The sequence below is a fragment of the Canis lupus genome, chromosome 4 (assembly GCF_048164855.1).
Source record: "Canis lupus baileyi chromosome 4, mCanLup2.hap1, whole genome shotgun sequence".
Lineage (NCBI taxonomy): Eukaryota > Metazoa > Chordata > Mammalia > Carnivora > Canidae > Canis > Canis lupus.
The window spans coordinates 58,565,002-58,578,296 of NC_132841.1; the positions used below are offsets into that span (position 1 = coordinate 58,565,002).

At 42.0% G+C, this 13,295-nt stretch overlaps 1 protein-coding gene across 6 annotated transcripts in view; it reads right to left on the minus strand.

The window, feature by feature from the left end:
- The window catches only part of SLC36A1 (solute carrier family 36 member 1), a 107,485-nt gene that overhangs the window by 59,857 nt on the left and 34,333 nt on the right, over positions 1 to 13,295 (minus strand). For all 6 annotated transcript variants that reach the window (XM_072824441.1, XM_072824442.1, XM_072824440.1 and 3 more), the window contains 5 exons: positions 13,197 to 13,281; positions 12,570 to 12,788; positions 7,853 to 7,951; positions 5,292 to 5,458; positions 1,673 to 1,842 (listed from right to left, as the gene is read on the minus strand). In XM_072824441.1, the coding sequence (XP_072680542.1) occupies positions 1,673 to 1,842; positions 5,292 to 5,458; positions 7,853 to 7,951; positions 12,570 to 12,788; positions 13,197 to 13,281 (740 nt within the window). The remainder of the gene's footprint in view (positions 1 to 1,672; positions 1,843 to 5,291; positions 5,459 to 7,852; positions 7,952 to 12,569; positions 12,789 to 13,196; positions 13,282 to 13,295) is intronic.

Genomic DNA, 13,295 nt, shown 5'->3' on the forward strand with positions numbered 1-13,295 from the left:
TGCCTGGGTCCTATCCAAGCCTATCCTATAATAAACAGATAGAATGCTGCCCAACATTAAATCCAAAGGTCCTGAGACGGCATTCGGTTCCTTAGCTCTAGGATGTCCCTTCTACACAAAGATCCATGACACTGAGCTTTAACCCACAACTTTGAAGAACAATGAGAAAGAGAACTGCAGGTAGCTTGAAGAAATCTCTTCTAGGACAGGTATTCTCTCAAGGAAGTTCATTCTGGGATGGGCACCAGTTTGTTCTTTGAAGAGATGTATTCTGGGGTAGGCACTATTCAGTTCCCTTAAGAGGGTCCTATCTAGTATAGCCACCAGTCTATCCCCTTGAAGAGGTCCATTCTGAGATAGGCACTAGGCAGTTCCCTGAGGAGGTCTATTCTGGGAAAAGCACTAGGCTATTTTTGGAAAAGGACCATTAGTCTGTTCCCTTGAGGAAGTCCATTCTGAGGTAAGTGATTTCACTTCTACTGAGAAGACTATTTTGAGATAGGTACTAGTCTGTCCCGTTGAAGAGGTTTACTCTGGGATAGGCACTAGGTTACTCCCTGAGGAGGTCCATCCTGGAATAGGCACTAGTTGATTCCCCATGTCTAACCTCTACTTCCCTTCTCTTCCTATCAGTCAACTCACAAGTCATTTCTGATTTTCCAGACTATGACCAAATGCTAGACAACTTTCACATCATTCATCTCTAAAAGACTCCATTCTGGTTCAATTTAAAAATTATATAGACCTATCTTTACTCCAAAGACAGAGGCTTGGACTGGATAATTTAAGAAGCTACCAGGGAAGTGTCAATATAATAAAACCAGGACATTTCTTTTCCCAAAACAGTACAATTAAAAAAATTAAATAAAAATTCAAACATAGCTAGAAAGTGAAGCTAGATTCAAGGAGTTCGATCTGGAAAGAAGTTGCAAATCTTCTAGAAATTTAAATTAGATATTATAGACCAATTTATTTAGGGGTTCTCTATCAACTCACAGAAGCTACCAAAGAAAAGATGAAAAGAAAAATTTATTTTTATTTTAAAATTTATACTTGTTTCAACCAACAGCAAATATTACTACATCTTGTCTCCTAACTCACACTCCTGGGGATGTGGTCAGGGAGGAGGAATAAAAGACAAAGTAAAAAATCAAACATCTAGATTAATCCATACAGATTTTCTAAGAAATGCATTTAGTAAAGGTCTAGTATAGTATCATGTAGGCTCAAAATGAAATCTAAGGAATAGATTGTCACACTGGAAAATTTCACACTGTGAAAACACAAATAAGCATGCACCCGCTATCAAAGTAACTCGCACTCATATGCATAGGAGTTAAATGGCTCTCTTTAGACTCTTACCTTATATTATCCCAAGGACATGGGATAGAAATTTTACATCTTTACTATGAATTATGCCCATCACCGTAACATTTTATGCCATCTCTACAAATAAACTACTTTTCTCATTTCCATGTTCCTGAGAGCACATATATAATCAATTCACTTCACCACCTGGCCAGGCTTCAACTCTGCATCTGAGACTGCAGGCCAAGTTTTCTGCTCACACATGACAACTGTTTCACTCCAACAGGCTCTCAAGAAAGCCCTGGGGACTGGGTGCCCTTTGGGAAAAGAAACAAACAAAGCAATCATCTTGTCTTCTACTCACACGTCAGGCAGACCAGCACGGTGCGCACGAACAGGTCTACCACCAGCTCCCAGTGCTCGGGCACACGGGACACGAAGAAGGGGATGATAATCTCAGCTGGGACATAGAACTGGAGGGCGTACGTGAAGAAGATGCCGATGGAGTACAGCAGCTTGACTGACTGGTACAGCCTGAAGAGAGAGACAAGACAGGGTCAAAAGCCTGCTCTGCTTCCACGTGCATGAGCAGTGAGAGGGCTAAGGGTCTCACTGTGATGTGGCCATATCTCTCCAAGTCACAAACACATGTGTCCCTTGGACCGAGCAGCTTCATGTCTAGGGATTTATCCTGCAGATATACTTGCAGGTGTGCACAAAAAATTTACATTCAAAATGTCACCGCAGCATATTTTAAGTATGAAAGACTGAAAACAGTTTAAATGTTAATCAGTGAGGAACTAGTTAAATAAATCAATGGTGTCCCACACAGCTGTTCAAAAGTATGAGGGAGAACTACAGGTGCTGATAGGGAACTAGCTCTGGGATACACTATTAAGTGAGAAGCACATGAAGTGGAATAGTGCCTACAGTGTGCTACAAATTGTCCCAAAAAAGAAAAAAGGAAAAAACACTCCCCCTCACACACACGTACAAGATGGCATTCTTACATCTAAACATTTCCAAAAGGGAAATACAAGAAATGTGATTGCCTCTGAAATGGGAAACTGTAACGTTGGAGACTTGGGAGAGGGAAATGGAAACAAACATATTCTATATACACCTTGAACATCTGGAATCTTTGCCCAGGACATATATTCTTTTGAAAATTAAAACAACTAAGATATAACAGGCCTTCTTATATTCTTCCCCTCCAATTCAGTGTTCCTTAGAATCAGATAGTGACCACACAGGCAAGAAGCAGGAGCAAAACCCATCTTTCCACCCCACTGTGGCCATCTCTCTACCAGTGTTTCATATGTGGCTTCTCAGGGAGACCATTAAGTCACCATCCACTAACTCTATCTTATCTCATGCCTGGGACTGTGCAGAGTATAAAACAAGTCTCATCCCTAAGTACTCACGGAACTGACACAATCATTAAAGGGAAGGCTACCCTGTCTCTTACCGATGTTCTAATTCAAACAAGACCCTCATGCATTACGGCAAGATACATGGACCTCTCCCATCTTGTTGGAAATCTATTTAAAAGTGGTAATTATATTGTATATGATGTGCACTGAATTTCTTTGTGGTTGAACTTAATACCTAGAAGATGCTCTTATGCTATAAACAGGAGAACACCCTGGGAGAGACTGAGTTTGACAAAAGGTCTTACTTGCTCCAAGAACAGATAATAAAACCGCTTTGGAAAAATCAGCTGGTGGCTCTATAATTAAACTCAGTAAAACACCAAAGCCTTCTGGAGTGCTGGGCAGTCTGGAAGCAGTATAGTCACCTGCAGGGATGGCTAAATAAATTGCACCCAAATGGAGATGGAAAGATTAGAGTAGCTGGGATTGGAGTGTCAGAGGAAAGAAGACAGGTGCTTATCTATGGCTTTGGATTACATGGGCTGCTTCTGTTCCTGCTGATATATTTATCTTTAGTTATGCCAAGGTACCACCTGGCTCTTGAAAGGATAAGAACATTCAGAAATTTAAAAGCAGGCATCAGGGAGAAAGAGAAAGACTTTCTGAAAACAATAGCCCATTGCAAGGCTACCACTTGGCTGGCCACCCCACAGACCTTGTGCCCAGACTCCCCCAGACCTTGTGCTGGTTAGGGGGTCTTGTGCTAAACACTTGACGGCACTGCTGAATCAGTGCTTTTCTCCATTTTCTCCACCTGTCCTTGCACAATGCCTCACTGATTGGAGCTCTGAAAACATGCACAGACAGGTCAACTAGGCCAGCCCAAAAGGTCCTACTGATCCCCAGGGCACTCAACAAGCTTCTCAGTGTCTGCTCAGCTGCCCTCCACAATGAAATTCTAATCTTCAAAACAGAACAGTTGCTTTCAGACACACCCTGTGACAGCTACCTTTTATTTTTTTTTAAAGGTCTTATTTATTTATTTATTTATTTATTTAGAAAGAGAATGTGTGGGTGTTTGTGTGTGTGTGTGAGAGAGAGAGACACACACAGAGACAGAGAGAGAGGACACAGAGAGAGAGAGACAGAGACAGAGACAGAGAGAGAGGACACACACAAGTGGAGGGGAGGGGCAGAGGAAGAGGGAGAAGCAGAGTTCCCGTTGAGCAGGGAGCCTGATGCAGGGCTTAATCCCAGGATGCTGAGATCATGACATGAGACAAAGGCAAATATTTAACCAACTGAGCTACCCAGGCGCCCCTGACAGGTACCTTTTTAGTTAGCCTTTCAGTGTATCTCAGTGTTGCCCTGCAATACAGTAACCACGATCTAAGCAAGGTGAGATACAGAAGGGCTCTCCACAAGCCTTCAGCCAGGGGCTTGCACATCAGGCCAATGACTGCTACGGGAAAGGCACAGAAGAAGCTGGGAACTTCGCTGATTCGCCCTCCTCTCTCCCTGTCTTTTTGGAATGTTTAAGGGGAACCGATGGGATACTTGGCCCTTCAAGGCTCAGATTTCCAGGGTAGAATGGCATTTCAGCCACCTGATCAATCAATCCATTTGGTATACACCTCCACAGGACTTCCTCCTCCAAACAAAGAAGAAAGCTCAGGGCAGGGTCCTCCTTCTGATCACACCAGGATAGTATTACAAAGTGCTTTCTCATGCATAGCATTTGGTTTTCCTGACAATCCTGGCAGGAAGAAATGACTACTCCTGGTTCCCAGAAGTGGGAGCTGAGGCAGTGAGCAACTGTGACATGCCCAAGGCCAGGGCTGGAGATGGCAGACCGCCTCTATCCTCTATGTATCAGGTGCTCCCTGAGAACACCTCATTCCTAAGATGCTCACAGTTCCTGCATTTAGTCCTCCTTTTCATTCAAAAGTCATCCCCTGGGTGATGAACATGTGCCAGACATGGTGCCGGGTGCTGGGGTGCAATGGAGCCCTGCCCTCCCAGAGCACACCATATAGAGAGATCACACTTTGGGTAAATGGACAATTACAGCACTATGAAATAAGAATTAGGCTAGGGTCCGAATGGGGTCCCACAAGAGCAGAGGGAAGGGGCATCTAACCTAGAAGGGAAGTTGTGGGTGAGACAGCAGAGAAAGTTTCTCAAAAAGAGTGACTCCTAGACTAAGTTTTCCTAGCCGAGTAGGAATGAGGTACAGGAAGGGCTAGAGCCGAAGTGGGACTAACAGGCACCTTAGAGGTTTTGCCTTTATCAGAGGAGCAAAGGGAAGCCCCTCAGGACTCTCAACAAGGGAATGGACGACTGACTTGAGTCTGAGATGGCTCGTACAAGTCATGGGAGAACAGGTCTGGAGAAGTAAGACTGAGGTAGGTGTATGAGTCAAAAGGCTCAGTAGGTGGCCAAGGAAGGATGGTGCTGGCCTAGGGCAGGGGTCAGGCTTGCAGCAGTAGGCTAAAGTGAGGTGAGCTGATTTAAGGGATAAGAAGGAGGAAAATCCACATTCTCACCCATTAATGTAAAAAAAACCCCCAAACATCCAGCGCTCCCTGGCTTCCATCCTCCCCCACATACCAGCAATTGGGCAGGTTGAGGGTTATGCTCCCTTGGATATTAGCTCCAAATTGCAGGTACCCCAGACACCCCAGACTGATGTAGAGGGCAGTGATGATGGTCATTCCCATGTATAGGATGAGCGGAAATTTCTGGGGATCCTTCATTTTGTTTTCAAGGGGCAGAACCTAGGAGAATAGCAAGAGAAAAGAGAAAACACAGGAAAAAGCATCATTAATGGCCAAAATAAATTGTAATATTTTCAGAAAAAGTAACTGCTTTATCCCCAGGATTTCCCCAAAAGCACATCTATCTTTTACTAGACAAATAAACAAAGGCAGGTTATTTCCTTAGAGCTGAAGAAGACACAAGAGCCTGCCGTGGAAGCAGAGAAATCCTGAAAGGAGAAGGCAGGCCAGAGCTCTGCCTCCTGCTCCAGGATCCCCATGGGCTGGGGGTGCTCTCTGCTCCAGGCACAGCCACATGGCAGCTGCATCAAAGGGGAACAGACCTTGTCTGAGATCACAGCTCTGCTAACCGGCTCAAAGAATACAAAATGTAGGTCAGGGAAAACTGCCACTCTAGTTTCCAGAAACTGTTTCATTACCTCCAAAAGAGCAGGTGCCAGCAATGACATGTTAAATCTCTGAGTTAGAGAAATAGAAGTGCTAGGGGCGTCACGAGGTAGACCATAGGGAGATTCAAGTTGGCAAAAGTACAATAAAACCCACTTTCCAGATTCCTATTCCAAACCACTGATCTTGCCACCCTCTCCCTCACAGGAGGGGACATTCCAAAGCAAAGCAAAGGCCCTTTTGAAGACTGGTTCATTTAAGGAACAGGGAAAATGGAAGGTATTGTTGATAAGCTGCACAATCTGTTATCAACTACATTTGGCACGGCTGACAAGGAAAAGCAATGCAGAGCAATGTCTAGCCATCCCATAATGAGCAAACCATCTCTGATCTTGTCATGACACTCCTTTTCCTTGAATACCTGCAGCCATGAGGCAGAGTGGGTCTGTGCCAGACATACCCTGGCAGATGCCACGGGCCTGCTACAGGTCCAGAGCTGTGAGGGATGCCATGGCTCCCTATTTCCTGCCAGGGCCTAAGCACCGCACCCCCTCCCCCACCAGCTCAGGGGGCTCAAGCTTGTTGATCCGCATCCAACTAGAAACAGCTTCTATGCTTTCCTTCCATTACCTTTTATGGAGAGTCTAGAGAGCCAGGGGGCAAGCAGCCCATCTCCTCCATGTCTGCCAGGCCTGGGCCAGTGGCACAAACACAGAGGAAGTACAATGACAATGAGCAGGGGCCCTTCGCCTGGATGCACTCAACAGCCCTCAAGTCCACACTAAGTGTTAGAACAGCAGTGTTCCCTCCCTTGTAAAAATAGAAAGCACAGAGAAATCTTGAAGTAACAGATAATGATTAGAGAATGAGTCCACAGCCAAACCTGGGCTATTGAAATGAAGCAAAGAGCATCTCCTGCATTGCACTGTTGAGGAAAAGTGATAAATTCAGTACAATGTTACTCAAGAACCCAGGGTCTCCAGGCAGCTTCCCACATTTAACTCAATCTTTTCTTTCCAGTCCCACATACTTGCAGCCTCTTTCTCGCTGCTGCAATATGGGCCATTTCATGCTGCGGCCCCAACAGCAGGGAAACATTTTTGTTTGTGAGTCAAGGAGAGACACTCTTCCCGCGCACTGAGCAGCCCCAAGAAAGAGCAAAGGGAAAGGTGCAGAACCTCAGGTCAACAGCTTACACACTGATCCCTTAGAGAGCCTCCCCTGTGAGGTTAGAGCCCTAACCCATTCCTCAATACCACTGGGCCAATTTCTAAGTATTTTCACAAAAAAAATCTGTCCAGCTTCTAGGTTTTCTCAGAAGTGTATAAAGTGATAGACAAAGCAAAAGGGGATAAAAAGATAATCCATGAAAGGAAGTGTCTTCCCTTTCCCTACGCTCTTGGCCAGCAGTACTAATAATTTTTTTCAAAGAATAACTCCAGACTTTTATTATGAAAAATATAAGTAAAAATCAAATTAGGTACAACTGAGTGGCAGATTCCTCTCCTTAAAGGGAAGAATTGGGTGAAATCACAGTAATGATGGGGGAAGCTAAGCCAGGAGTGAAGGTGAAGGTTATCTACACATACAAAAATACAACACTCCAGTGTTCCAAGGCAGAGAGATGATTTGTGTGTTTATTGATTTAATAATAAGTCAATACTATTATTACTAAAAATAAAAAATTATTTAATGCACACTATGTGTCAGGGACTAGGTGAAGCAATTCACACATATTTAATCCTAGCAACTACTAATCATTAAGTTTACCTCTCAGAAGCAAACAATGAATGTGTAACAGAGGGGGTTGAATGTAAACATTCCCAAATCACATTCAATTTATTTTCACAAGCTAGAGCTGGGAAACTCCCGTGAGATCCCTGAAATGCTGTCCATTAGCTGGCCAATAAGTTTCAGAAGATATTTTCTAATAGCATTTCCTCAGCCTTCCATAAAGCAGACCTCAAGGACACCAAGGACAACAGATGATCACAGTGAAACTCTTACCATCCCAATGCCTTCAAATGCAAAAATGGCTGTGCCAAAGAACAGAGGATAGGTCTTCCAGGATGCCACCAAGGGAAGGTGGCTGGGGTCTGGGATATTCTGAAAGAGAAAACAAAGTAAATGTTATACAGAGATTCGAGATTTAAACTCCAACATTGGAGAGGTCGTATCTTTTCCTAAATCCAAGATCTTCTGAAGGAAGAGAGTCTGATACCTGACAGATGATTTGAGGACATTTAGCTTTTCTATTTTTTTCCCCTTCAGGCTGAGAAAACCCTACCTGCTTCAGGGAAAGACTATATAGCCCTTTTTGTACTACAAAAAACTCAAATACTGCATTTTGCATAAAAAAGTCACATTCTTTCATTAGGTAAGCTCATCCCCAGAAATTTAACCTAAGTAGGAAAAAAAATCAAGATATAAAAAGAGGGATCCCTGGGTGGCGCAGCGGTTTGGCGCCTGCCTTTGGCCCAGGGCGTGATCCTGGAGTCCCGGGATCGAATCCCACATCGGGCTCCCGGTGCATGGAGCCTGCTTCTCCCTCTGCTGTGTCTCTGCCTCTCTCTCTCTCTGTATCTGTCATAAATAAAAAAAAAAAAAAAGATATAAAAAGAAATAGAACAAAGTTATTTAATAGTAACTAAAAACAACCTAAATATTCCCAAACAAGTGAAACAGGTTTAGCTTACTGCACATCAGCCATACCACAGAATATTATGCACTATTTTAAAAGTAAAAATTGAGATAGCTAAGCAGCACATGAAAAATTACTTATGAAATAATAGTGAAAACATCAACTTTTTAAATTTACATATTCACTATAACACAACTACATAAATACTCCACACAGATAAAGCTGGAAGAAAAGTTGGAAGATTTTTAAGAGAGTTCTTTTTTTTCTTTCTTTCTTTCTTTCTTTCTTTCTTTCTTTCTTTCTTCTTTCTTTCTTTCTTTTCTTGTGAATGAGTTTGGACACTTGAAACGTTTTATTTATAAACACATTAACAGAAGTCCTGGAACATTTAGGAACAGAACAGCAAAAAAAAGCATTTAAAAATAGAGGCAAACAAAAATCATGGCAATTGTTAACTGCGGATACAATGTAAAGATGTACAAACAAGCAAGGAGGTGCAGACACAGAATCCTCCATGGCTCACCACTGAACAATAGCCCCCATAATGGATAGCATGGAAGGGACAGGACTCAGTGTGGGACTGAAGCTTCTGTCCATTCAGAAGTGGTTTTTTCAACCACGCTCATGCATTGCTTACATTAAAATAAGAATTGATTTTAAAACTGCCTTTACAATGTTTTAAAACTAATTTAACTGTAGAGGCATTTAGATAAATATGGGGCATGCTCTAACAGTATAACAGAATCATATCAGTGAACGAAAAGAGATCTAATATTAACCTCTGTAACAGGCTTCTCTTTGAAAGTTTTCAAAGCAATTGCTTTGTTATACCATAGTCTCCCTAAAATAGAAATAATTTTTAAAATACTTTTTTCCCCTGAACCCCTGCTAATAAAGATCTCTTTATAAGAAGTATTTCAGTATTTGGAATGAAGACAGACTAATAAATATTTTTGCTCTGCAATGAGACAAAGAGTGAAATTGGCCTGTAATTATTCTTGAGTCACAGTGCAACCTAAGTTCTGGAAACAGGAGCGATCTGTTGGTTAGTGGATGACTATTGCTCAGGTTCATACATCAGATCTGGCTGAGTTATCAGAGAGAGAATTTCAGAATACATGTCTGGGAATACTAAGGTGAATGAGAAAAACAAAAGGAATCTGTAATTCTACATACTTAATGATTCCTACTAACTTAGAGCCCAACCCATTAAATGAAAAAAGTTTAATGTGCAAAGAAACATACATATTAAAATCAGCTTATTATCTTTTTTTAAAAGATTTTATTTATTTATTCACGAGAGACATAGAGAGAAGCAGAGACATAGGCAGAGGGAGAAGCAGGCTCCATGCAGGGAGCCTGATGCGGGACTTTATTCCGGGACTCCAGGATCATGCTCTGGGCCAAAGGCAGGCACTAAACTGCTAAGCCACCCAGGGATCCCATCAGCTCATTATCAACAATATTGTCTCCTCAATTCTATGATACTATTAATTTTAGTGATAATAACTTTTTGAGAAAATGCTGTTAAATGTACATAAAAATTGCAAGATATACTCCAATTTTGGAAACACTGTAACTGTGAAAAAATTGCATCTCAGAATTAAGGAAATGCAGTGATAAATACAATTATTGGGAGCCCCCTCTGGGTGAAGCACTCTGCTTAGAACTATGCCATCTGTCAGTCCAGGTGATGAAGATATGGGGAAACCTGAACAGGTGGAAGACCTGAGTCAGCTTCCCGGGATGGCACATGCATGACGAGCAAGAGCACCAGTTACACACATGCTCAGGACTGGGGAAAAAAATTCAGAAACACCGGACAGTGGGAGAAGATGCCAAAATGAGATAGTAGTTAAAATAGCATCAGCAACAAAAGTGACCCGAAAGGAGCATCTTCACCTATGTATCACTTCAAAATGAAGCTGCTCAACACACAGCCAAACCACTGTTCTCCCAAGCTGCCCCCAGAGCAGAGAGCACTGTGTGATCACACAGGCAGCTCCTGACTGAGTCCAGAGGCAGGCTCATACTCACTCTCAAGAAATCAGCAGGGTGCCTCATCTGCAAGTGCAGGTTGCATGATCCACAGACAATGCTCTGAATGAGCACTGCCTTCACCTGGGTCTGAGACACTGTTGGAACCCACATTCCCATCCCAGGCTTCAGTTCATGGCAGCCACTATTGTCCAATGATCCACAGTGCTTTAAAACTAAATGTAGCATGTGTACACATCTGTGTGAGGTGACCTAGCTCATTTTAATGTCCACTGCAGTGTGTCCTAAGCACTGATTGAGATCTCTAATTACAAAGTTAAATCATGCATTTATTTGCCCTCCTTAGTTTAACTTAATTTGCCAGAGGTAGAGAAGGAAACTCTCTAGAAATGGTCAATCATGCGTTCAAAGGCCCGCCTTCCATTCCCATAAAAAAGAACAGGACAGGGATAGCAATTTATTCTGTTCGTAAATACTAGTTCTGTAGAAGAAGAGTCAATATCTGCCACTCATTTGACTTCTTAAGACAGGGAAAAATCAGTAAATGCTCACTGAGTACAGTGTTAATCTAAATTCATTATGTCATATCCTCAGTTCAGGAAATGTTATTTTACAACGCACTGTTTTCCTAGAAACCATATCAGTGATTGACCGGGTCACTGTTCAGCAGACTGTGTGAAAATGAGTCAATGTTCATCTGTCAGGCTGACCAAAATTAAAAAGATTGATACATCTAGTGTTGGCTACATATGCACTATGGGAGTCTATATGAAATTGGTAAATGGCTTCAGGAAAAAGCAACATGGTAATATAAAAATTCAAAAGTGCAAACTCTTTAGCAACTACATGTCTAATAAATAAATACCTTGGAGGAGTATTTATACATGTCTACAGAAAGGAAGGCCTGAGAATATTCACTGTCATAATACTAAAATAACACTAAAAACTATAAGCAACGTGATGGTCCACTAACTGGGGACTGGTCCAATGAACTATGGCACATCTATTCTCTGAAATGCTATGTAGCAATGAAAAAGGAGGTAAAACCGTGTGTATAAATAGGGAAAGCTCCCTGAGGCTCTGTTGAGGGAAAAAAAGCAAGGTAGATGAATACTACATTTAATAATTTTAAAAATTATGTTAAACACAAGACAAAACATACTTTTGTTTTATGTATTTCTCTACATACTAATATAGTGTGTAGATATATTCATAGGACCTAGACAAAATCAATCACATAGAGTGAATCCCTGAGAAAAAAAGACTCAAGGTAGACATGTGGTTTTCAACACTTGTGTTGCCTGCATTTTAATGAGTATGTACTGATGAGTTCTTGGGGGAATTAAATTTAAATACCTTTTTTTTTAAAGTTATGCTTCTATTCACTGGCTTTCACTTTTCCTTTTCTCAAGTCTTGGCAAAATGCACTGTCTTGTCCATAAAGAGCTACAGTGTTTGAGGGCACACTTTTCTCAGCCTGGTCTTCTACCCAACGACAAATAGATGTCCTCTCTTGTACTACTCTACACGCCTGGCCACATGGGCTATGTAAGGGGAGGTACAATAACTGAGTTTATAATTTTGACAAATAAATATATAACTGAACTGGTAAATAATTATTTTATCTAAATATTAAGTTAGAGAACTTGATTTTTATTTTTATCTTAATATTTTTCTATTTTCCCATTATACAATGATTCATGTATTAACATGAAATCTAAACCAGTTTAGATGTTTTAGATTTAGTGATCTCAATGGGGGTGATTTTGCACACACACGCATACCAACCCCACTCCCAGCATATTCTTCAATGTCTGGGGACATTTTCGGTTGTCATAACTTGGGGAATGGCTGCTACTGGCACTTGGTGTGTAAAGATCAGGGATGCTGCTAAACGTCCCATGATGCACAGGACAGCCCCCCATGACAAAAAGTGACCTGACCCAAAATGTCACTAGTGCCAAAGCTGAGAACCCCTAATCTAAATATACCACACGTAAATAACATATCCCTATTTATGTTCCACTTACTTGTTTGCTGCTTTGATTATATAATAGGCAGAGGGAGAGCCTTGGCTCTTCTTACCTGGACAATGAACTGGTAGAGCATAACCAGGCTAACTAGCATGGTGATGTTGGCCAGCAGAGAGAAGATGGACAGGGCTCGGAGGTTCCGGACAAAAACAAGCAGCACCAGGAAGGGCAGGAAGGAGAGCATGTAGAGTCTCGAGTCCATGGTGGGCGTCAGAATCACCGTCTCATTGTTATGGCAGTTGTTGGTGGTCCCATTGGCCGCTTCTATCACCTAAAAGGAAGAGAAGAAATGCAACAGGAAAGGCCTCTCAAATAACAAAGGCCAGTGGACCTCCCACCAAAAGGGTTTCCTAACTGAAGACTCAGTATGTGAACAAGGCCATATAGAAGCTGTAGTAGGAACCACTTTCCAAGATCTTCATAATTATCAGCAACCCAACTGTCTCAGCTGGGTTTGATCATATCTTACCTTAAGACAGGAGAATGGACAAGATATCTTGGAAGTTTCGTAATGCCCTAGGTCTTTAGATGAAATTAAATAAAACACACTTTTCTATGTAAAATGTTAAAATCTTAATTCTTTTGTTGACCAAAACAGGCTTAGAAGGAATCCTAAACTCAAAGTCCACTCATTTCTTGCCATTCTCTCTCTCTCTCTCTCTCTTAACTGGGGCCCTACCTGTTTAAAGTTGTCAGCCAAAAAGACAAAATAGACACAGCAGAATCCCAGCTGAGTGACAATCAGGAAGAAGTCCACAATGTGCCTGCAGATGGGGAA